The 22,356-nt window shown below is 41.8% G+C and overlaps 6 protein-coding genes across 8 annotated transcripts; 4 read left to right on the top strand and 2 right to left on the bottom strand.

The window, feature by feature from the left end:
- Positions 1–69: 69 nt before the first annotated feature.
- LOC117567190 (calcium homeostasis endoplasmic reticulum protein) lies at positions 70–22,254 on the top strand. 3 transcript variants are annotated; one of them, XM_034247016.2, is made up of 13 exons: positions 75–241; positions 378–548; positions 613–950; positions 2,140–2,302; positions 2,554–2,626; positions 3,179–3,253; positions 3,441–3,517; positions 3,582–3,780; positions 3,838–4,935; positions 4,996–5,157; positions 5,222–5,581; positions 5,639–5,810; positions 5,908–6,151. In XM_034247016.2, the coding sequence occupies exons 1-13, from the start codon at positions 220–222 to the stop codon at positions 6,004–6,006; spliced, it is 3,009 nt and encodes a 1,002-aa protein (XP_034102907.1). In that variant the 5' UTR covers positions 75–219; the 3' UTR covers positions 6,007–6,151. The 3 variants fall into 3 exon arrangements, 2 of the variants coding, with proteins under 2 accessions (XP_051860840.1, XP_034102907.1); XM_052004880.1 differs by lacking the exons at positions 4,996–5,157; positions 5,222–5,581; positions 5,639–5,810; positions 5,908–6,151 and adding an exon at positions 21,382–22,254 and having other exon boundaries at positions 71–241; positions 3,838–3,979; XR_007954929.1 differs by lacking the exons at positions 2,554–2,626; positions 3,838–4,935; positions 4,996–5,157; ... (1 more) ...; positions 5,639–5,810; positions 5,908–6,151 and having other exon boundaries at positions 70–241; positions 3,582–3,608.
- Positions 6,139–7,438, bottom strand: LOC117567193 (probable malonyl-CoA-acyl carrier protein transacylase, mitochondrial). The gene has a single exon (XM_034247022.2). The coding sequence runs from the start codon at positions 7,408–7,410 to the stop codon at positions 6,190–6,192; it is 1,221 nt and encodes a 406-aa protein (XP_034102913.1). The 5' UTR covers positions 7,411–7,438; the 3' UTR covers positions 6,139–6,189.
- On the top strand, positions 10,143–12,646 carry LOC117570057 (uncharacterized). Its single transcript, XM_034251492.2, has 3 exons — positions 10,143–10,380; positions 11,052–11,232; positions 12,004–12,646. Exons 1-3 carry the CDS (start codon positions 10,369–10,371, stop codon positions 12,240–12,242), a joined length of 432 nt encoding a protein of 143 aa, XP_034107383.1. The 5' UTR covers positions 10,143–10,368; the 3' UTR covers positions 12,243–12,646.
- On the top strand, positions 13,601–16,116 carry LOC117570051 (uncharacterized). The gene is made up of 2 exons (XM_034251479.2): positions 13,601–14,271; positions 14,939–16,116. The coding sequence occupies exons 1-2, from the start codon at positions 13,612–13,614 to the stop codon at positions 16,103–16,105; spliced, it is 1,827 nt and encodes a 608-aa protein (XP_034107370.1). The 5' UTR covers positions 13,601–13,611; the 3' UTR covers positions 16,106–16,116.
- Positions 16,407–18,810, bottom strand: LOC117570052 (uncharacterized). Its single transcript, XM_034251480.2, has 4 exons — positions 18,547–18,810; positions 17,614–18,493; positions 17,116–17,267; positions 16,407–17,059 (listed from the first exon to the last, which is right to left on the bottom strand). Exons 1-4 carry the CDS (start codon positions 18,621–18,623, stop codon positions 16,447–16,449), a joined length of 1,722 nt encoding a protein of 573 aa, XP_034107371.1. The 5' UTR covers positions 18,624–18,810; the 3' UTR covers positions 16,407–16,446.
- Positions 19,196–20,816, top strand: LOC117570058 (uncharacterized). Its single transcript, XM_034251493.2, has 2 exons — positions 19,196–19,880; positions 20,534–20,816. Exons 1-2 carry the CDS (start codon positions 19,772–19,774, stop codon positions 20,674–20,676), a joined length of 252 nt encoding a protein of 83 aa, XP_034107384.1. The 5' UTR covers positions 19,196–19,771; the 3' UTR covers positions 20,677–20,816.
- Positions 22,255–22,356: the final 102 nt, after the last annotated feature.

Here is a 22,356-nt window from a genome sequence, read left to right as displayed (position 1 = left end):
AACTTATCGTTACTTATCGATAGGCTGCATTTACATTGTATGTATCGTGACAACTGCCAGCTCTAAATATGGCGTCTTGATAAAAATAAGAGGAAGAACAATTGATAAAAAAAGTTGTGCGGCCGCCGCAAAAAAAAGTCTTTGAATAGAACTGTAAAAAAGTTATGTTTTTTTAAGCCTTACCTTACAAAATAGCTAGTTTGTAAAACAACTCACAAAATGGACGTACAACCGCCAAGAGGTAAGTTCGCAACTACAAATAATAAAAGCTATGCTGCAAAATCGTTGCGCACGCACACATAAAAGGCAAACACACACATGCAAAATGTATGGCAAAACTAAATAGATGATATATTTTTATACTCCCTTTCCGTTAGATGCAAGTTTACGCAATATAATAGACAAATTGGCTGAATTTGTGGCACGCAATGGACCCGAATTTGAAGCGATCACCAAGCAAAAGCAGCAAAACAATCCAAAGTTCGAGTTCCTCTATGGCGGCGAATTTGCCAACTATTATCAATATCGTGTGGCAGCCGAGCAACAAAGTAAGTAGGCGTCGTCAATATATTGTTGGTTAATTGCTAGATTTCCGTCATTTTCGTCATATAGTGCTGAAACAGCAAGGAGCAGGCATGCCAAGTGGTCCGCTTTATATGCAACAGCCACCGCCAAATCACGCTCACTATGCGCCGCAGCAGCAGCAACAACAACAACAGCAGCAACCACAACAACAGTCGTCCGATGGCGCAATGCAACAATCTCAGCATTTGTGGCCGCCAAATGCCAATGCCACAAACCCTTCCAACCCCCAAGTGACAGCGGCAGCAGCTAATGGAACAGCGTTGACATTGAATTTAACCACTCAATTGGAGGCCATTAAAATGCAACAGAATACGCTAAGGGAACAAATCAAGCAATCGGATGCGAATCTTTCTGCACAACATACGGTAAATAAATCCAGTACTTGCTCCTTCTCTTCTCGTAGCAGGCGTGACTTCTCTTTTTGCAAAAAAAACCTACACTTATCATTAAGGAAAGCAGTTGCAATCTCGAATTGACATTTCGTTTAAAATTCTCGCTCTATGGGCTTGTGATACTCTTGTTATCCTTCCGTTTCTATTGCTCTTACTTCAAGTAATCAGTGAATGGCATAATGTGCATTTGCTCCACTCTTCCAATACAATTTTAAATCCCTTAGAGAAATGTAAGCAGTCATTTCTAAAGTATCCAAGGATTTTAGCCATTTCAGTCTTATTCCAATTGATCTATTGGCTAAGATTTTGTTGTCTCAATCTAAAAAATCAATAAGAATTGTAAATAGTTTGAAGTTCAGTCACTATTTAGCTCCTTCTTTGGAAAAATCGGAAACAAAAGAACCGGGAAATTGTAATTATTCCTGGTACTTTGTTATTGCTTTTAGTAATTACATTTGGGTCAGAAATCTCTATATCTTTATCACCTATTTCTACCGTATCCATTCAACATTATTAAAATTCATCTGTTTCAAATTGAAAATCTAATTTTCAATTAAACCCAAAATGCAAATTGTATTTGAAACTTCCTGTGACTTTTTACAACTTTTTCGCTGTTCCTTGCATCGGTAGTTAAATGTATCTTCAGTGTGATATGTGTGATTCCCCTGATTTGTCACTACACGTTTGGGCCTCCTTTACATATACTACTTGCAATATTGTTACAGCTTACCATTTGTACTTAAAAGAAGTATTTGACTATTTTTATTCTGTTACTTTTTTTTATAACTATCGAATTTAACAATTTTACAATGCTACATTAAATTTTTGCTTTATTGTATATTTTTTGAAACATAAAACAAAAATTAAAAAAAAAAAAACAAAACAAAAAATACAAAAATATAACGAAACCACTCTTCATACCACCAACTGATAACAAATGTGTGTGTTCAAAACACAAAACCCAATTGATGCAAACGAAATTCTCGTTTGTTGTCGCATTTGATCGATTCGAAAAAAAAAACAATACTAAAACGTATCGCAAATCTTTCTGTGATGCGTGCGTTCAATAATCCAACCAAAACAACCGACGAAACATCTAAACACCTGAACACCAAAATGATCTCAAAAATGAATGCGTAAAAACTGTGAATGAAACCTTTAGGCGCTGATGACGCAAAAGACAAAGCAAATCGACGATGCGATGGCGACGGCGCAGACAACGCAACTGGAGCAATTGGCCAACGAGCAGGGTATCGTGTTGAGGGAATTTGATTCAGTGCTTCAGCCGATTATCGAGTCCTGCACCAAGGATAGCATCTCAGCAGGTAAATATGCACAACATATCATATACTTCCTTATATAGTACAAACCAGATTCCACCAGACTGGGTTAATATTTAGTTTGTTAAGCCTTAAACTATATATATGTCAGTTAACTTTTTTGAGCTAGACAAAGCGAAAATATTCCAAATTAATTTTATACAAACAAAAAAAAGTATTTAAAAAAATATATTAACTTAATTTGCCCCGAGACAATAATGATAATATGAGTAACCCGTTTGATATTGCAATTTTAGGCAAGAACTGGATTTTACAGCATTCAACCGACAGCGCAAAAATCAATGTCGTTTTACAATATCTTTTAAAGAAGTATGCCTCAGTTTATATATAATTAATGATCTTTTCAACATTTATTAATTAACATTGTGTTTCTTTCTTTCAACGAGTGTGGTAAACGTAAACGTGTGTGTGAGCAAAAAAAACGAAATCAAATTGAAAATTTAACGCGATATGATGCAAGAGCGAGTCCATATTGGCGAATAAAAAAAAAACTACCGTGTCGCTGACTCGTCGAGCGAGAAACGAGAGAGATTCGTTGATTCGTTTTAGAAAAAAAAAAAACATTCAAACGATGCACGTTTATTTCCGATCTCGACTCTCAAAAAAAAAAAAAAAACATTAACAATTGAGCTTAGTTAGGCATTAGATAAGATACTTAACATAAATAAACACAACATAAACTTAACACACACACACACTAAAAATACACTAAACCAAAAAAGACAAAGACGTATTGAAAGTACAAAAAACAAGCACAGTTCATAAAATGCAGCACAACAAACACCTTTGGCAAAATGTTGTTGTGTGCGCTCAGAGAAAAATGGACAAAAATATGTTTTTCGTTTGTTAATTTATTTTTAGGGCTTTGGTCAATGGTTCAACGTTTCAGCAAAAATTGCATCTTATATATTTAGTTAATGATATACTCCATCATTGGTAAGTTCGCAAAAGCAACAAACTCACAAAAATTGTATAAAAACTAAGTAACAGAGTAAAGAATTTCTTAAGAACTGTGTTGCTTAGTTTATAAGAGACTGGACATGATTGACAGACAAATGAAAGACAGACAAAACCGTTGACCATCGACGAGACTTTTGCTTAAGCGGCCATAATCTATTTACAGTATGCGTAAAAATATCAGCGATTTGAAGAACAATCTCGAGAACGTCGTTATACCGATGTTCTGCAGCGCCGATTTGAGTAAGCATTTAAAATATTGTAAATTTATTTCTCGATATTCACTTAATAAAAACTCTTCCTTTAGTTGCCAGCAGTGATCAACGCACAAAGCTGTCGAAGTTGCTTTCACTGTGGGAGTCCAAGGCCAAGTTCTTTGATGCGTGTGTCATCTCGAAACTGCAATCGCCGGACTCCTCAATGCAAGAGTACAAAACGAATGTGCAGAACACGCATCATGACATTGTGGCCAAGTACTCACAGAGCACCAAAGCCACGTTAGACAAGTGAGTTGCACAATTCAATTATTTCACTTTGAATCTAATTTGGTATTCCTTTTGCAGCTATCAGAAACAGCATCAGATCTTCATGCAACATGCGACGCAGCAAATCGCGCAGTTGGAACAGCAAAAGTTGCAGCTGGAGAAGCAGTTGCTGGTCGCCCAAAAACCGCCACCACAGCAACAACAACAACAGCAGCAGCAGGTGCCACCTGGAACACCGCAAAACAAATCAATACCAGCACTCATGTCACAGCGAATTGCAATGCCAGGTGCGGATCAGGAGCACATGAACACACCGCCACCGCCGCCAAATCATGACCTGTCGCAGCCACCGGTTAACAACATGTATGCGGGCTACCAACAGCAACAGCAGCAGCAACAACAACAGCAGCCGCCGCCGCAATTGCCGCCGCAGCCTGGCAATCATTTTGTGGATGCACGCGGACCGAACTTCTTCATTCCGGACATGTCCAAGCCGCCGCCAGGATTTGGAGCGCCACCCTTGCATGGCCAAGGGCCGCCACAGCAGCAACAACAGCCACCGCCGCCAACGCAATATCCCCCGATGCCCGGTCAAGTGCCTGGGGGCGAGCCAATTGTGGATATGGGCGTGTTGAATGCTGCTATACAGGCTGTGATGCATCTGCAGCATCAACAACAGCAGCAGCAACATCAGCAGCAGCGGCATCCCGATGAACAACCACCAATGCCACAACAACAACAACACCAGTCGCAACAAATGCAACATCCACAGCAGGCGCAACAACCGCCACCGCCATTTGCTCAACTACCGCTCGGTAGCTTGGGGCAACCAGTTGATGGTGGCGTCGATATTGGTGCACTGAATGCGGCCATTAATGTGGTGTTGCAGCAGAGACCCGACGAGCAGCAGCAGGACCTCGATGACCTAAAGCACCGCAGTTTGGAGTCTGTTGAGTCCGCCATGGCGCCGTCTCAGGAACCGCAAGTGCCGACCGCACCGTATTATGATCTGCCAGCAGGTCTCATAGTGCCGCTGATACGTCTGGAGGATTACAACTACAAGCCGCTGGACTCGACGGACATTCGTTTGCCAGCGCCGGCGCCGCAAAGCGAGCGCTTGACCAATGCATTGAATGCCTTCTATGCGGCGCCGTCGCACGATCGACCCAGAGACAAGTGAGTGTAACGTGAAGATGGAATTTTGAATTGACACTGATTATTGTATTTCATTTACAGCGAGGGCTGGGAGAAGCTGGGCCTATATGAGTACTACAAGGTGAAGAATGCGGCACGCAAGCAAAAGGAGGAGGAAATCAAGAATGGCACACGCACCAAATCCCGCTCGCCCAGTCCCATTGTGCTGGAGAAGACAAAGAAGAGCAACAAGCGCTGTTATCGGTATGAGACATGCAACTTTAGAGCATCATCAGTAAATTATAACGTATCTAATTCTATTTTGCAGTTCCAAGAGTCGAAGTCGTTCACGTTCCCGCTCGCCCGCTAATCGCAACAGATCCCGCTCACGGTCCAAATCGCGTTCCATCGAACGTGCGCTGACGCCGCCGCCGCAAAGAAATCGAGCTGCTGGAGCTGCAGGAGGAGGCGGTAGCGGTGGTGGCAGCAATCGCAAGGCGCGCAATCGTTCGCCGCGTCATGAACGTGACAATAGTCGCGAGAATCGCGCGGAGCGAAACAACAGCAACAGCAGCAACAACAACAGTAACAATAGCAACAACAGCAGCAACAACGGTGCCGGACCGAGTGCCAACAACAATTCCAGACGCGTGGAACGCGACAGATCTCCCACGCCACCCAGTTTCTTGTAAGCACATCCAATTTTGCCATCCTTCATTGCTATTACACTTCTTATTACTTGCAGTGGCAGCAGTTTTGCCAAGCCACAGGAATTCATAGAGGAGACCAACAAGGGCCACCAGATGCTCATGAAAATGGGTTGGGCTGGTACTGGCACCGGCCTTGGCTCGAAGAATCAGGGCATTGATACGCCCATCTCGGGTGGCGAGGTGCGTGATCGCAAGGACATGTACAAGGTACGAAGCAGACGAAGTCGATGGCAGCCTAATGCGCATCAAGGAGGAGCAAGACGATGCTAGAGCAAGATAACTTTCGAATTTCAAATTCTTCCAGGGTGTGGGCAACAATCTGAACGATCCGTTTGAAAGGTTTCGCAAGAACAAGGGCGCCGCATTTGCGCACCGCATGAGCACAAGAGATTACAAAACTTAATCACAACTACAACAACTGGAACAATACCAACTACACTTCCGCTACACTTTCAACTAATCCTGATCTGATCTGGTGTTGTCTTCGCATTTCTGAGCTTTTCCTACTTCTTTTAGCGAAAGAAAATACACATAATTTTCATAAATCAAAATGCTAAACACTTTTTTTTATACATCGTAATTAAGATTAAGCTATAACATTGTGAGCCGACTGGGCTGCCTTGGCATTCACCTTGTCCAGCACCTGCAGCAAACCCTTGCCGGGTCCACACTCGAAGGTGCGTGGGAAATTGACGCCCTGTTGCCTCTCGTAGATCGTGTGCAACGACTGCTCCCATTTCACCGGGCGCACAATCTGCTTGGGCAGCTGGCGCAAGATGTGCGAAGCATGTTTGTACGGCTTGCCGTCCACGTTCGAGTAGACACGTATGATGGGATCCTCTAGTCGAATGCTGCTCAATGCCTTGGCGAAAGGTGCCACCGCGCTCTCCATGAGCGGTGTGTGAAATGCGCCGCTGACCGCCAAACGTTTCATGCGGCGAATCTTAAGCGATTTGGCGTGATGCTCCAGGAACTCAATGGCCTCCACATTGCCAGCAATGACCTTGCAATGCGGATACATATAGTTCGCAACGCCGCAGTATGGCGATTCTACTCCACGATCCAGACACCATTGCTGCGCCTTAGCGCATGCTTCGCCCACATTTGTATCGGGTCCGTAGATGGTCATGGCCATGGCGCCGGGTCGCTGATCACAGGCCAACTGCATGGCATTGGCACGCACTTGCACCAGCTTTAAGGCCTTGTCAAAGGGCAGCGAACCGGCAAAGACAAGCGCCGTAATCTCGCCCAGACTGAAGCCGGCTGTTGCCACACAGTTTTCTATGGCCTTGGGACGTTCCTCGCGCAGCTGTTCTAAGGCGGCCAGTGAGGATACCATCACAGCTAGCTGTGCGTATTCGGTGCGATTGAGTTTATCCCGTGGTCCCTCCAGGCAAATCTTCAGCAAATCGTATTTGAGCACTTCGTTGGCCAGCTCAAAGATGCGTCGTGCGCCTGGGAAACGCAGTAGATCTTTGGCCATGCCCACATATTGTGTGCCCTGGCCGGGAAATAGCACTATGCTCGTTTCTTTGGGATCAATCGTTGGCCGGCTGTTGGTTACCAAAGGCTCCGCAAGATCATTGAGTAGCTGTTGTCGTTGATTGGCGTTTACATCCGGTGCAGCGGCTGTTGCCGTTGTTTTGTTACTGCTGCTGCTCCAGCGGCACCAGCTCCAGTTGCCTGGTAAGTGAGTTTTACGCACCAAATTCCGTGTTTTTGCTGCGAACATTATTTTATTATTCTGTGTGCTTCGTATAAAAACGCGGACTACAAAATAATGCGTAACAGCTGTTGTTGTTAACATTAGTTAACACAAGATGGCGCCAGCTGCTAGCGCCCTCTAGCTAGTAATTCACTTACGATTTCAATTGGCGGTTGCTTTTGAAATACTAATCTGTCATATACGCGCGGTGTGATTTATGTTGGCCAAAACATGACTAAGCTGCTTGAATAGCCAATTCCAATTGGTTTAGCAATAATGTGTGTGCTTTTATTAGCCATAAACTTGGCATTGGTAGCACATTAGTCATGGCTGTCTGCGAATTTCTGATTCCAATTAGTCGACATACATGGGAATTATGTGAAAGAGCATAAGAATGTCGGTTTGTCGTTCACGGGCTGCTGCTCATTAGAAATTCGAGCATTCCTTGAGAATGTGCAGAGTTTCTTGAACTCGTGCAGATAAAAGACAAAAAAAAATGAAAACAAAAAATTCTTTGAGAGACCGCTAAGGCAGAGGAGGATTGGAAAAAGAGTAAACGGCAAATTGTGGTGTTCTTGCTCGATGCCGGAGTCAGACGCGGACGTGACGCACCACTTTCGCCGTTTCTTCAAGGAGCACGCCTTCCGAAAAAACAACAACAATAACAAGGAGGCGAACACAATAACTGAGGAAGAGCGAAACAGAGGAACCCACACGATCACACGCTCAGCAGACATTGGCCCTTCTTTGCTTGTTGTCTTGTTGCCAAGGACCAAGCTCGTCTAGACACCAGTGCGACCGAGTGATGATGCTATCGACTATTAGAATGAGAACCAGTTTGTTGTTCTCTTTATTTCGGCTTTTGGGCAGCCCAAATGTCGAGACGAGCAGAGAGTGCGGTGAACGGTGAACGGTGAGATGGTCACCTTTGAAGCGGTAGCGAGATGAGGTTGAATTGGCTGTGTTGGACGATCAGTGTCCATCAGGTAAGTACGCGACGAATAAGAATGAGATAATGAGACACACAGCACAGCACAGCACAACATACAGCATAAGATCGTTGACATGATGAGAAGCCAGCAGCAGCAGCAGGCAAGTGGCGTGTTCTTTAAATCAGGTTGTGAAATACGTAGCATCTTATGCGTGTGTGTGGATATGTGTGAGTATAGAATGAAGTATTTATGAATGAGCGGGATTAGATTGAGAAGCTTGGCCAGTTTCACGCGAATTTTTAGATCATAACAAGCCACAACAAAAACAACAAAATGCATATTTGAGTAAATGCCAAAGCCACTTTGTATTCACATTCTTGCTCGTTCATTATGTGTGTGTGTGTGTATATTGCGAATATTATTGGGATTCCGCAACGTGCCTGGTTGATATCGTTAGATTTTCAAAATTGCAAATGTCACAAGAGCACACCAAACACACGTACTGCAAATAAAAGTATGTAAAATGCAATTGCGTCGTAAAATAAAAATGCACTCACGCATTGCGCATACGACCCGTTTCCGCATGTGCGGCAGCCCAAAACTCCAAAGCGACAACAAAACTCGGCCGAAAGTGTGCATTGACACCAACAACACCAACAACACCAACACCAAACAAAACCAACATTAACGTACGCTGCCAAAAATACACATGCGCATGCGTATGCTGTAATGTGACCAGCCAATAAAAGTAAAATTAGACAAATAATTGCCGCCCCAGCAGCAATATGCATACAAATCTGACGTCGAAGCGATTAAGAACAACCGTTAAAGCTCTCAATGTCAGTATAACGTCAATGCTGCGGCTGCTGCTGCTGCTGCACCACCACCTGCTGCATTCTCACTCACACTTACGCGCGCACGCACATGAGCGCACAAGCAAAAGTGAGAGTGCATGCAAGAAATGAGAGTGAGAGCGGTTTGGCCTTGCTGGCGCACTCTCACTTACACTCTCGCACACACACACATTTGCACTAAAGCTCTTTGAACCAAAACACAGCAGTGTGGCTGCTGCACATGCAGACACGATGCTTTTACAAAAACTGCATTGCTGTCTACTAGTATGCTATGACTATGTTAATTAACAGCACAGTCATTTACGAGCTGTTATTATAGTACAATAAATACGCAGGCGTAAACTCGTGACGCTGTTATGAATGAAATACTCATACTAATTTCACAACAACGCACAACGTGCGTGAGGCTTGGCTAACGGAATTCCCCTAGCAACAAGGTAACTCGAGATACTCGACACTCTATTGGCAGCCATCACCGGCAGCTAGCCACGCGTTTAACTTCTCACTCAATCAGTCACTTTCTCCCACAGCGCAGGTCTGTGTGTGTTTTTGTTGAGGTTGAACGCCTTGGCGGTTTCCTCATTACATGACAATTACAGTTTCAAGGTGTTTTAGATTAGATGCCGGTAAAAATAACAATGTTTGCGTATTGATTATCAGCAAAGCAAGTTGATTGGCGCCATTTATAATGAATGTGAGCTCGTAGCGAAAACACCCACAAAAAATGAGCGAAGCAGGTAATAAAAAAAGATTTAGTTAATTAAATGCGCATCCTTTCATGTCCACACTGCTCAATTTTCTAAGCACAAGTCAAAGGCAAAGCCAAAGCTGCGGCGCCGGCGCGCCTTTGCACTTAAACATTGTTGCGCTCCACCTCCTTCTGCTGCTGCTTCTCTCTCGCTCGCGCTGCCTCTGCTGCTGTTTGCCTGGCCTGCTCGCGCTCTCTGAGTGGCTGCCTGGCTCGCTCGCTCTTGTGCGCTGCTCCTGCGCGCTCAGTTTTGCGATTTGCATATTTTTGTGCGCGTATAAAAGCTAACAACGTTTGGGTGAAGCTTTCATTTGAGGTTCGCAGCTTATCAGGTAACGGTCGGTGGTACGGTGGTGCAGTGCGTTCGTTTAACCGCCAAAAAAAAACGTCAAATAAAGTTACATACAAATACACAACCAAAAGCAAATCAAAAAACACGTATACGCAGTGTTTGCCAGTGGGGCAAAAGTTTAAGTGGAATTTAAAGAAAATAAATACACAAAACTAAAAGAACAACAAACACAAAATGCGCATAAAGGTAAGTTAATAAATTAATTAAAATGTTAGATTAATATAAGCATTAAGCAGTGCAATTATCTAGTTTGTTGGCTTGTGGAATATTTCTAATTGGCTTTGCAATTTCCATTGAGTCGTTTTTGTTGTTGTTGTTTGCGGTGGCTCAAAGAGGGGTGTGTGCCACTCAAACCTGTCTGCAAACAACATCCACCGTGATGATCACCTGTATCGGGGAGCGGGCTAAAAATAAATGACAACAAATGCGCTTTTGTTCTCCCTCTCTGTAAGAAACTGCAAAAATAAGCATAATGCGCTCAATATTTGCCGATCGTTGTTGTTGTTGTGGTTGTTGTTTTTTTTCTGGCTAATCAAATTGCGGAAATGCCTCTACCTGCCGTGTCTTATTGCATAACATTTAGCGCGGGGAAGTTTCGCACATTAAAAATGCCCAAATGGGCTGCGACGACTTGCAAATGCGCTCCAGTTTGATGCTCGCTTGTGACCCACTTTGTTGGCCACAAGCCGAGGACGACGACGACGACGTAGCACGTCACGAAGCAGCTGCCAGCTGGCGTCATCCAAAGCAGTTAATCCACATACAGATACAGATACAGATTCAGATATCTGGTTGCTTGACCCGCTTATATTTAGAAAATGATTTTAATTTTAGTTTTGATTTTTCTCTCGTTGCAGTTGATGCTTTTCTTTGCGATCCTCGCCAGCTTTTTTGTCAGCACAACGCATGGCTACTGTTCGCTGGAGAAGATGAAGACATTTGCCCGAGAGGCTTGCGAGCGTTTGTTCCAGCAGGATGAGGGCCGAGAGAGGCGTTCACTGGACTACAGCCATCATCGCCATGTAAACGAATTGATGCGTAAGTTGAACTCGCAAATACTAAAACCAATTAAGGTCACAGAGTCACTCAACTCCAGGCAAGAAACCGGCATCAATATCGCAATCCGAATCGGAATCGGAACTGCATCGAAACACGTTTTCATAAAGTAAACACAAAAAAAATGCGATTAACAATAATGCAGTTCCGATTGTCCACTTAACCGTTGTCAAGGCGCAAGTTCAAGACAAAAACAAGTACAAAAAAGGTGGCAGTAGAGTGTACCCGACTTTGAGATACCACGTGGGAAATGTTAAGGAAATTTTAAGGGAATATGATACTTAACAACTAATTAATGGGGATGGTTAAAATTCAAGTCACTAGCTTAAATTTGGTATTACAAAAATATACTGAAATAAAATATACTAAAATAAAATATACTGAAATATAGAAATATACCAAATTTACATATTCTATTCAGCATTATTGTCAGTAAATTTAATAGCATAATTTTGGAAAACTAAAATATACTAAAATATGCAAATTAAGTATATTTGCACTTAATTATTGATTTACTTAACTTGCATATTATACTCAGCATTATTGTCAGAAAGTTTTATATCGCTAGCTCTTATACTTCATAAGATCTTTATGTTTTTATAGACGGACAGACAGACAGACAGACTTACTAAAATATTCCCCCACATTTTCCGTCTGTCAGGCAAAATACTCCACGACCTTATAGTTATTGGGTGAACAAATAATGCATATTAATTAAACATTATTTGCATTTTATTATTCTTTCATTTACAGATGGTAAATCGCATAAACACGAGCACTTTATCGGACGCAGCAGCTTCCCAAAGGGTGGTTACCTCAAGGTCAGCAAGGCGCACTATCACAAGCTCGTGAATCTTGATGTCAAGCCTCGCTATAAGCCCCGCAAGCATCCGGAGATGAAGTCACGCTTCCGTCGCGACAATTCGATTCAAGCGTACAAAGGAATTTCCTATTGCTGCTTTCATCAGTGCGATGAGGATTTCTTCTGTTAAATAATGCTTTCAAGTGCTTCTTCTTCTTCGCTAGTCAGCAACAGATTCCGTCCATTTACAATTAACTATAACTACTTTTACTATTACTATTATCTTTATACATCTGGATATTCGATATTCTATATGTTTAAGTCGCGCTCACTCTTATAGAGTACCTTGTTTGTTGTCCCGGTTCCATTCTCAGTTCCCGGACAGCGAATCTTGCCACAGTATTACATAAAAAAAATACACAAAAACAACAAAACTTAGATAAATTAATGAAGTGATAAGTTTAGCGCCTAGGACTAACTCAAATCTATCTACATACATATCTTAAATGTGTCATAACATGAATATATACGGATTTATTATTTTTAATATACAATATTTTTTTCACAATCAACACAAATTTTGACTTTTATTGATTTTCATAGGAATTTTGGGTAAAAAGAACATATTTGTAAAATCAAAAAGATTTTTTCCGGAATATAGATATAGATAGATAATAGATATTATCCTTTAAATTATTCTAAATTCCAAAAACTATGAAGATATTTATAAATTTGAATATTTTTCGTATAAGTCCTGCAAGAAACTTTTAACTTGTAATTTACAGAATATTGAATATTCCACATTTTGTGCAAAAAGAGAATAACAATTTTAAATATTAATAATGACATTGTTACTAGTTATTAATACAAAATGTTTAAAATTTCAAAAGTAATGGGAATTTTATTTATTTTTAATTATTAAATCTGCATAAAATAACAAAATAAAGTGGGACAAAACTTATTTGAATTTCAATTTATTTTTAAACATTTTAAATAAACATTTCTATATAAAAACCAAAAATTTTTTTTATTTATGTTCAACACTTTATTTTAATAACATACATTTTCATTTTTCTAGTTATATATTTTCAACCTATGTTTTTGATAAACTTCATCGACGACAGAAATCGGGTATAGAGAACTTTTTAAAATTTTCCAAAATCCATGCTTCCATACAAAGATGAAAAACAAAAACTAAGTTACTAAACTTTATATAGAAGATTTGTTTTTAAAAAATATTCATTTTTCTCAACTGCGAAATAATATATTATGACATTATTATTTTAAATAACTCCAATTAGAACTTTTCTTTAAGCTTATAAAGGAAAGGATTTATATTATTATTGAGAACTTTAATAGCAACCCAATTTCATTGCTGATGCAATAAGTGTGATGAAACAGAATGTAAGAAAGCTGCAATCGAGTCTAAGCATTAGAAGGGCTTCGTTTCCTTTCCTGGAAAGCGAAACAGCTGCAGCTACAACCTGTATTCAAAAGGAATTTAAAGTGTGGATCTTCGCTGGTTTACAGTCTAGTTTAATATTGATTTTAAGTAATAAATGTTCACTACAATCTATTGGCTGACTGCATTGATATTGCTGCTGTTGCTGCTGCCGCTGCTGCAGTGCATCGAAAAGAATCGCTACGTGGTGGACACTGATTATTGTCGCATTCCCGATCCCTCGCCATTCAGCAAGGAATCGATGCAAGACTTTCGACTTGGCAAGTACAAACCATGCACCAAATTGCAGCCACTGACGTGGGTGAAGTACAACGAATCTTTGGAGCACTATGTGTTGAGCATCAATGAGAGTGCCTATCAATGGCATCTGCAGATCGATCTAGAGTTGAGGTCACCACAAACAGCTGCTCTCAACTGTTGCTATATGGAAGTCGAACGCGAGAACGACAACGTGGTGAATGTGATGCAATGCAAACACTTCAAGGGCAGCGTTCAGTTGTCCAATGACTTCGATAGTTTCCTCGTTGAGTGCTATGCCAAGGATAAACTGATCTATACCAATGCTCATGCCACAGTCCCGGAGCGAAGTGCGCTGCGTCAGCGTCTGCAGCAGTGGCGGAGCACAAAGGAAAAGCCACCCAGTGTGCTCATGCTGGGCATCGATACAATCTCGCGACTGAATCTGATGCGTGCCATGCCCTCCACTTACAGATATCTCAAGCTAAATGGCTGGTTCGAGTTGGCCGCCTACAACAAGGTATGCACACAAGTCTATCAAACTACGTAATTTGTATTATGATTAATTGTATTAATAGTATACTCTATGGTATATTTCAAATATAATATACTAAAATATGCCGCGGACTGGTATATCGATGTACTATATACTATAACTATAACTCTATAGTAAATCTAATGGTATATCGCTATACCATTCTTCGGTATATTTTAGTATTTTAGCGAACTACGTAATTTTTATTATGATTAATTGTATTTTCCCTATATATTGATTTGTAATAGTATAATCTATGGTATATTTCAAATCTAATATACTAAAATATACCGAGGACTTGTATATCGATGTACTATATACTATAACTCTATAGTAAATCTAATAGTATATCGCTATACCATTCTTCGGTATATTTTAGTATTTTAATGTTGTAATTTAATAATAAGAATAATATACTATTAGATTTTTAAATATACCATTGCGTATAGTACTTAGTATATCGATATACTAGTCCTCGGTATATTTTAGTATTTTAATTTGGTACCTTTTCAGAATAATTAGGCAGTGCGTAGTAATTTTTTTAAATAAGTATTATAAGTAACATTAATAATCAAATTACCTAAAATGTTAAATACTGCTTTTAACTATTAAGAATTTTGAAATAATTTGCCAACTCAATCCTTTACTGCAGATTGCGGCCAACACATTGCCCAATCTTTTGGCTTTCTTGACGGGTCGAAACTTGAACAGCGTCATGGAGCACTGTAATCCCTACTTGATTGGTGGTCTGGACAAGTGCGAGTTCATCTGGAAGCTGTATCGGGAACTGGGTTATGTAACAGCTTTTGGCGAGGATGCAGTGTCCATCAATACGTTCAATCTGCGAATGCGAGGTTTCCGGGAATCTCCCGTCGATTACTATTTGCGGCCGTATTTGATTGCCGCAGAACAGTGGCTGGACGTAAGTCAGCAGCCTGGCCAGGAGTATCAGGTGTGCCTGGGCTACGAACACGCATCGGAGCACATTTACAACTATGCGCTGGAGTTTGCTCGTCGCTATCGCAACGATAGCTTCTTTGGCTTCTTCTGGACAAACACACACAGTCATGGGTATCGCATCTCACGCACCAGCGCCATGGACAGCTATATGACCAAGTACCTGAAGCGTCTGGTAGAGCAAGGCACCATGAATCATACGATTGTGGTGCTGCTGAGTGATCATGGCACGCATCAGCTTCCCACTCGAATGAGCAGCTTGAGCTGGCTGGAGGAGCGTCTACCCTTTCTCTTTATCTGGTTGCCACCGTCGTTGAGGAAGGCGCATCCCGAGTTTGTGCAGGCGCTCCAAGTGAACAGGCAGCGCTTAAGTAATCCCTACGATTTACATGTCACTCTCAAGCATATACTCTCGCTGAGTGGACGCAACAGCTTGGAGGGGATGGGAGGAGCACAGGATTGCCCCAACTGTCAGAGTTTGCTACTGCCGCTGCCGCTCAATAGAAGCTGCGAGGATGTGGCCATTGGTGATCATTGGTGCACCTGCTGGTCCTATAGCGAATACAAGGCAAACTCAGCGAACGATAAAATGATGGCGCAACTAGCCTTCGAGTACCTCGTAGATTATTTTCACAAAAATGTTTTCGTACGCAATTTATATGATGTCCAGCCAAAGACTTTGGTGGGCATCTCAAAGGGGCTTGTAGCCAAACGTAATAAGGCTGATGATCCTCGCATCTCCATTTATCGTCTGCGGCTTTTGACGCAGCCAAAAAATGTGTTGTTCGAGGTCACCATACGCGTCAATTCCAGCTCCAAAGAAATGCACGTGAGCGACATCAGTCGTTTAGGTCCTGTTTGATCTAGCAGTTTATTTTTAAATTCAGCAATTTGAGCGCCTTAGTGCAGCGCCACCTGGCGGAAAACATATTTGATTTTAGAATTAGTTGTGGTAATCGACAATCGATACCCGATTACTAAGCTGGAAAGTGGTATATTTGAAATACTTTTTATTTGAAAATATTGTATTATTGTATCATAAATAGGTTTTAGTAAATATAACAATTGTATAATTGCATTACACATTCGAGAAATATAGAATTATCTAAAACTATTTGTGCGTACTGTACTCAACAGAGTAATTATATTACAATGTCGAATTAATATGTAAATTAACATGGAAGCTTAATTACTCCCACTTGACTACTTTTCTTTAAGGTGATAGAAACCGGGACAATCTTTACACTTGATTCTTCGACAGTTCTCCGTGTTATTCGGCTGCAAGGATTCAAAATATGTAGCAACGCCTGCAAGAATCGGTTCGCGACTTTGGTCTAACAACTCCAATGTGAAATCCTTATAATTTCGCAGGCATTCCATCAATATGCGATAGAGCACGGCTTCCGTTGATAGAAATGTCTTTAGGGTGCACTCTATGCCATCCACATTTTGCTCTAGAAAACTGCGTGTCAGCTGCATAAGCAGCTGCACCGTCTGCTCAGAGAAGTATCTTCCTAGGGCAAGCAGAACATCCAACAAGTTGTTCCAGTTGCTGATGTGCTGCACAAACTTTGGACCAAACTGTTTGGCCAGAAACTCCACATTCAATTGCGTCTCTCCAGCTTCATTCGAGCTTATCAAATGGGGCAACAAAGCGGCGCCCAGATCGCTTAAGTGCTTGTAGGCACCAAGTGCACTGAGCAACACCTCCTTGTAGGGTATATCATTGAGGGTGCGCACAAAGTCAAACTTCTGGGTGGCAGCATCTCTACTCTGTAGCATGGCCGACTCATTAGCGATTTGTCCAAAGATTTTGCTAAAAAAGGCACAACATTAGCACATAAGTAATAATTTCATATAGCGATCGCTAACCTGGTTTGATTGCGCACAGCGTAGCGTAAGTCGGAGGCATTGGTCGCCTCGATGGCCAAGCGCAGATTGTTTATGGAGTGGGTGAAGATGATCAAGCTGGAGGCAAGCTGCAGCAGATCGATTCCACTCAATGGCTCATCGTCGCTGATTTTCTAGAATAAGCAAGACGGGTACAAAATAAAGTAACTGTTCAGCATGGAAACGAAAAAGGTGCAGATCATTGTGGCTTAATAAACTTTCAAGTTCACAATAACTGGATACCCAATAACATTATATGTATCAATATCCAATTTTCTTTAATAGTTTTCTAATATGTCAACAGAGAATACGTTACAAATAATCTATACTCTCTCCATAAGCTTGTATATATTATATGTTATAAACAAAAAATTCAACCAATAGTTAATGAAAATGAAACATGTCTCAAACAAAATGAAAATACGCTCGAAACTATATACTGTGTATAATCAATATAGAACTCGTCTAAATTTCACTCACCAGATACAAATCGTAGGCACTGTTGGCCACACCCGTGCCGGAAATGACAATGGACGTCACATTGATGCCCTTCACGGCCAATTGAGCAGCCGCATGCGCCTCTGATCCCACCACGCTGAGCGCATTAGCGGCACCAGTGGCGCCCAGACCAACAACGCCTCCAGCCACGCCCAGCCAGCTGTTGCGCGCCTCATTATCACATAGCGAATTGGATTGCCCATAGCGATGGCGGTCAAAGAGACCGCTGGCCGAGCGCACAGTGCTGTAAGCGGCTGCAGTCACACCAACAACGGTGGCTCCAAGCAGTAAAGGAGGCGCCACAGGCATGGCCAGAGCAGCGGCAACTGGTAAACTGGCTGCTAAGCCTCCCATTGTGGCCACAGTGTCGCTGGCCTTGAGTACTTTGCACTTGACACGCGACGCTGGTGTCGCATGCATCATCAGATGGACACCAGTGTCCACATCATTGGTGAGACGATAGATACCTTGACTGGGTGCTATCATGGTGCCCTTTGGTAGTGTATTGTTATAGACGTACTGCCTCCAGTTGGCATAGACTCGGCCATGTTCATCAATAAAGATCATGCAGCAGCAATCGCTGTTGTCCTCCTCCTCCTCCATCACGCACTTGCGGGTGCGTATCACGGGATGACAAGTGAAGCTTGTGGATTGCATGGCCAATTCCGGGTCAGTTTCGTTTGTGACCAATACGTAGATAATAGCCGAGAGTAAAACGTCATTTGTGTATTTCCTTTGTTGCCAGACATTATCGAACACTTGCTGTCTTTGTCGCGCGACTTTTCGCGTTATCTTTGCTTCGTGTACACCAATAAGATTTGCAATTTTTTGTTGCAATACATCCGCCTGATCTGCTGACAATCTACAAACGATATTGTTTAACAGGGTAAGACCAAAAATAGTAAATCAACTTACGCATCCCAAATGATTTCAGAGCGTAGGCCACTGCTCAATGCAAAGTCGCGTTGCACGTCGTAAACAGAACGCGACATCGGAAGACGATTTAATTAACGTTATGCATTGAGTTTTATATATTTAATAAATAATTCACTTGTTCCTTTGACAGTTGCCTTGGTAACGGACAACTCCACTCACAGAGTTACCGTTATTATTTTGTTAGAGAGAGCTTTTCTTTAAAAAGCTGTTTAATATAGCACTTGTGGTATGGTGTGGCCGCAGCAATATTTCTAAATTACACGTTTTTATGTCAATTAGTTATACTGCTACTTCTGCACTCAAGATTTTAGTATATTCCATGCGTGCATAAACTGTTTTTAACCACTTGATATTTCTATATTTGAGAAAAAAAATGTAGATGCCGTAGATTCTCACTATTCGCATTTCACTATTTTGCTGCGTTACAATTACAGCAATTCCCTTACATGATCGATATTTTACTATAGTTTGTATGTCATTTATATACCGGCTTCAAATCTAGCTCGATGTCGCGCATCTGCGCAATCGATACCGAGTACATTTTTTGAAGGGCTGACACAATAAACCAACACTTTCGATAGCTTTACATTCACTTATCGACATTTTGCTAATAAGTTGCGCGTCCCTGGCATTTTGTTTATAACTAATACGCGAAACCGCCGGAGCACAGCTTGCGCATGAGTTTGTGACAATTTGCAGTTCTAATTCAATTAAATCAACAAAACACTGACTAAACTAGCAACTAAGTGCGCCGCGTGTAGCAAACAAACTACAGTTACAGGCAATTTACGTAAGAATTACACAAAAAAGAAAAGTGCGCAGTGCAGACGAACTCGACAAACTCAACAATTCAGCTTCAGCTACAACGTTTTGTTGGCCAGAACTACCCAAAGTACACACACACACACGCATACTCAATAGCAAACGAGACTATTGTGCAAATACACATTTGTAAGCCGAAACCAACTAACAATTGACATTGGAGAACTGTGAGTGAGACACCACCTGTTTGTTTATGGCATCGACAACGGAAGAGAACTAACAACAACAACAATAACGAAAATTGTTAACAAATTGCGAATGCGTCAGTGTGCGTTTTTACAAGTCTAATCAAATTCTCATTATATATGTACATTGCATACATATTCATGTTGAAGTTTTTGGCTAGTCGCGTGTCCTATTAATATCAATAATAATATTATTTATGGCTTCAAATGCACAGCTGGGCAAAATCATTTTGTTAATCGCAATAGTTGTGTTCTTTTACTACTTCTTCTGGGTAGCAATTTTGCCGTTTATGATACTCGATGAAGGTGAGTATTATTCACAGTAATATGTCATTGTATGTATTTGTATGTGTATGCGAAAAGTATTATTGTTAGCTTATTGAATAATCCGAGTGTTTGCACCACCATAATTCGCTCTCTGTGTGCTGTGTGCGCCATGCGGCTTTTGTATAGTAATTAAAGAACCACTGATTAAATTCATTTTGCGCGACACACATATGTACACACGTTTGTATTGCGCCCGCACCACGTGTGTGGTTGTGGGACTGTGTGTGTGTTGCGTAGGCGGCACCTATGATTATAAAATGGTAATTGTAGACTTTCTGTTTTGATGTGTATTTTTATGGTCACACTTTGACCAGCCGCTTTTGAGAAACAGCAAAAACAACAAAGCAGCCTTTACGATTACTGCACTTTCAATTCATCCAAGCGTATACAATTAATAGTTATGTATAGGGTATCTTTTAGTCGCGCATCAATCATAGAGTTACCTGGTCGCGCATAAACGCTGCAAAATAAAATTCACATGTTGTAAACACAAGCGACGACACAATGTCAAGGTCGCTCTTCCCTCTCTCGCTCTCACACATGTTCCGATAACTTACTTTGCTCTCCCATTTCGATAACTTTACCACAAACACACTCTCTTATCAATCGCTCTCTCTCGGTCTGTCTTTTAGGAAATCCCATACGCTCGCTGTTTCCACCGCTGAAATACGCATTCATAGTGCCCACGGTGTTTGGGGTCATCTGCTTGGGCGGCATTGCCGTGTTTTCCTTCTATCACATTTGGAGCTTCACAAAGTCAACAAAACGCAATTGAGTTGACTGAGACGGAGAGCGACGTCAATATTAAGGGTCACGACCCCGAAGATTACAATAATAAGCGATTATTATTAAGCGGCGGCGTAAACGCGACAGCAGATCAACTGGCTTGGCAGTCGGCAACAAGATGCCACAGTGGCTGGTCATTGGCATCTCGGGTGTCACCTGCGGCGGCAAGACAACGTTGGCCCATAAACTGCGCGATTATTTCAAGGGATTGCGCAATGCACCGCTGTGGAACACACCCTACACCATTGGCGATGTGCAGCTCGTCTCGCAGGACGATTACTTTCTGCCCGAGGACGATAGGCGGCACAAGCGCGTGGACAAGCTGAATGCCATCAACTATGAGCTGCTCACATCGCTGGACATGAAACAAATGCTGGCGGACATTGCCCAGATTATCAATGGACCCGTCGAACACACAGCCAGCTATGCCAACTTTGAGCACTATGCGTTACAGTATCAACAACAGCAACAACAACAGCAGCAGCAGCAACAGCAACAACAGCAATACAATTCTGGCTATTACCAATTGCACAGCAATGGCAAGCATATTCCACCCGTAGCAGCGGCAGCCTATCAGTATCAACCACAGCAACGCCATCATCCACATTCGCATCATCATCACCATCATCAGCAGCAGCAGTTCCAGCTGTCAGGCAGGCAACCTCATCATCCCCAGCAACAACAACAACAGCAGCAACAGCATGCCGATCACCTGATGCGTCTCAATATCAATGCACAGATTGCGGCTCAGTTGCGCGATAAGAAGATCAATGTGCTCTTTATTGAGGGCTTTATGATCTTTAATCAGCCCGAGCTGCTGGCATTATGCAATATCAAGTATCACGTCCATTTGCCGTATGAAAAGTGCTTTGAGCGTCGATCGAAGCGCACCTACGATCCACCCGATGTCACCGGCTATTTTGAGCTCTGCGTTTGGCCGTATTACGAGCAGAACTTTGCCGAGTATCGCGATTGCAAGGACATTACATTCCTGAATGGCGAGATCAGCAAGGAGAAGATCTTCAAGTTTGTGCTGCAACGCATTGTCCACTATTTCGAGGAGCGTTGCGATGTGCCCACCGCCGCCTCCCCGGTTGCTTGTCCGCCCCAACAAAAGCGTTTTGGTATGCTCTATAACATGGCAAGTGCGGGAGTCGCCAGCAATAATAATCATTTGGCCACAGCTTGCCCCATGGAGCAGTAGTTATTGCCTATATGTAAAGATGGCATATATTAGTTAGTTTTTATTGCTAGTTAAGCTAGTCTTACGACACATTCTCTCTAACAAAAATGAAAAAATCACTACTTCAGGAAATCTTTTTAGCTGTGCTAAAAGCAAAAGAAACGAAGACAACACTTGGAAATCACATGAATGGAATTCAATATTAACATAAATTAATAGCAACTTCTGGTAATGGAGGTGTGGACTTGTAAATATTGTATGTACTAACTATATTTACTGTTTTAAATTATCACTAAGACTATGGACTACTTTTTTTTCTCACATTCACACACAACACAGAGGAATAAAACACAATCTATTTACCCCATGAAACGGAAAAGACAATTACATTTCAATATACCTCGTTTTAAATTATAAAAAAAGAATTGATTGTTTATAACAGTCAATGGAAAAAGTCACCCTATGAAGTGTGTAAATATATTGTTG

The sequence above is a fragment of the Drosophila albomicans genome, chromosome 3 (assembly GCF_009650485.2).
Source record: "Drosophila albomicans strain 15112-1751.03 chromosome 3, ASM965048v2, whole genome shotgun sequence".
NCBI lineage: Eukaryota > Metazoa > Arthropoda > Insecta > Diptera > Drosophilidae > Drosophila > Drosophila albomicans.
This window is presented reverse-complemented; position numbering and strand designations above follow the sequence as displayed.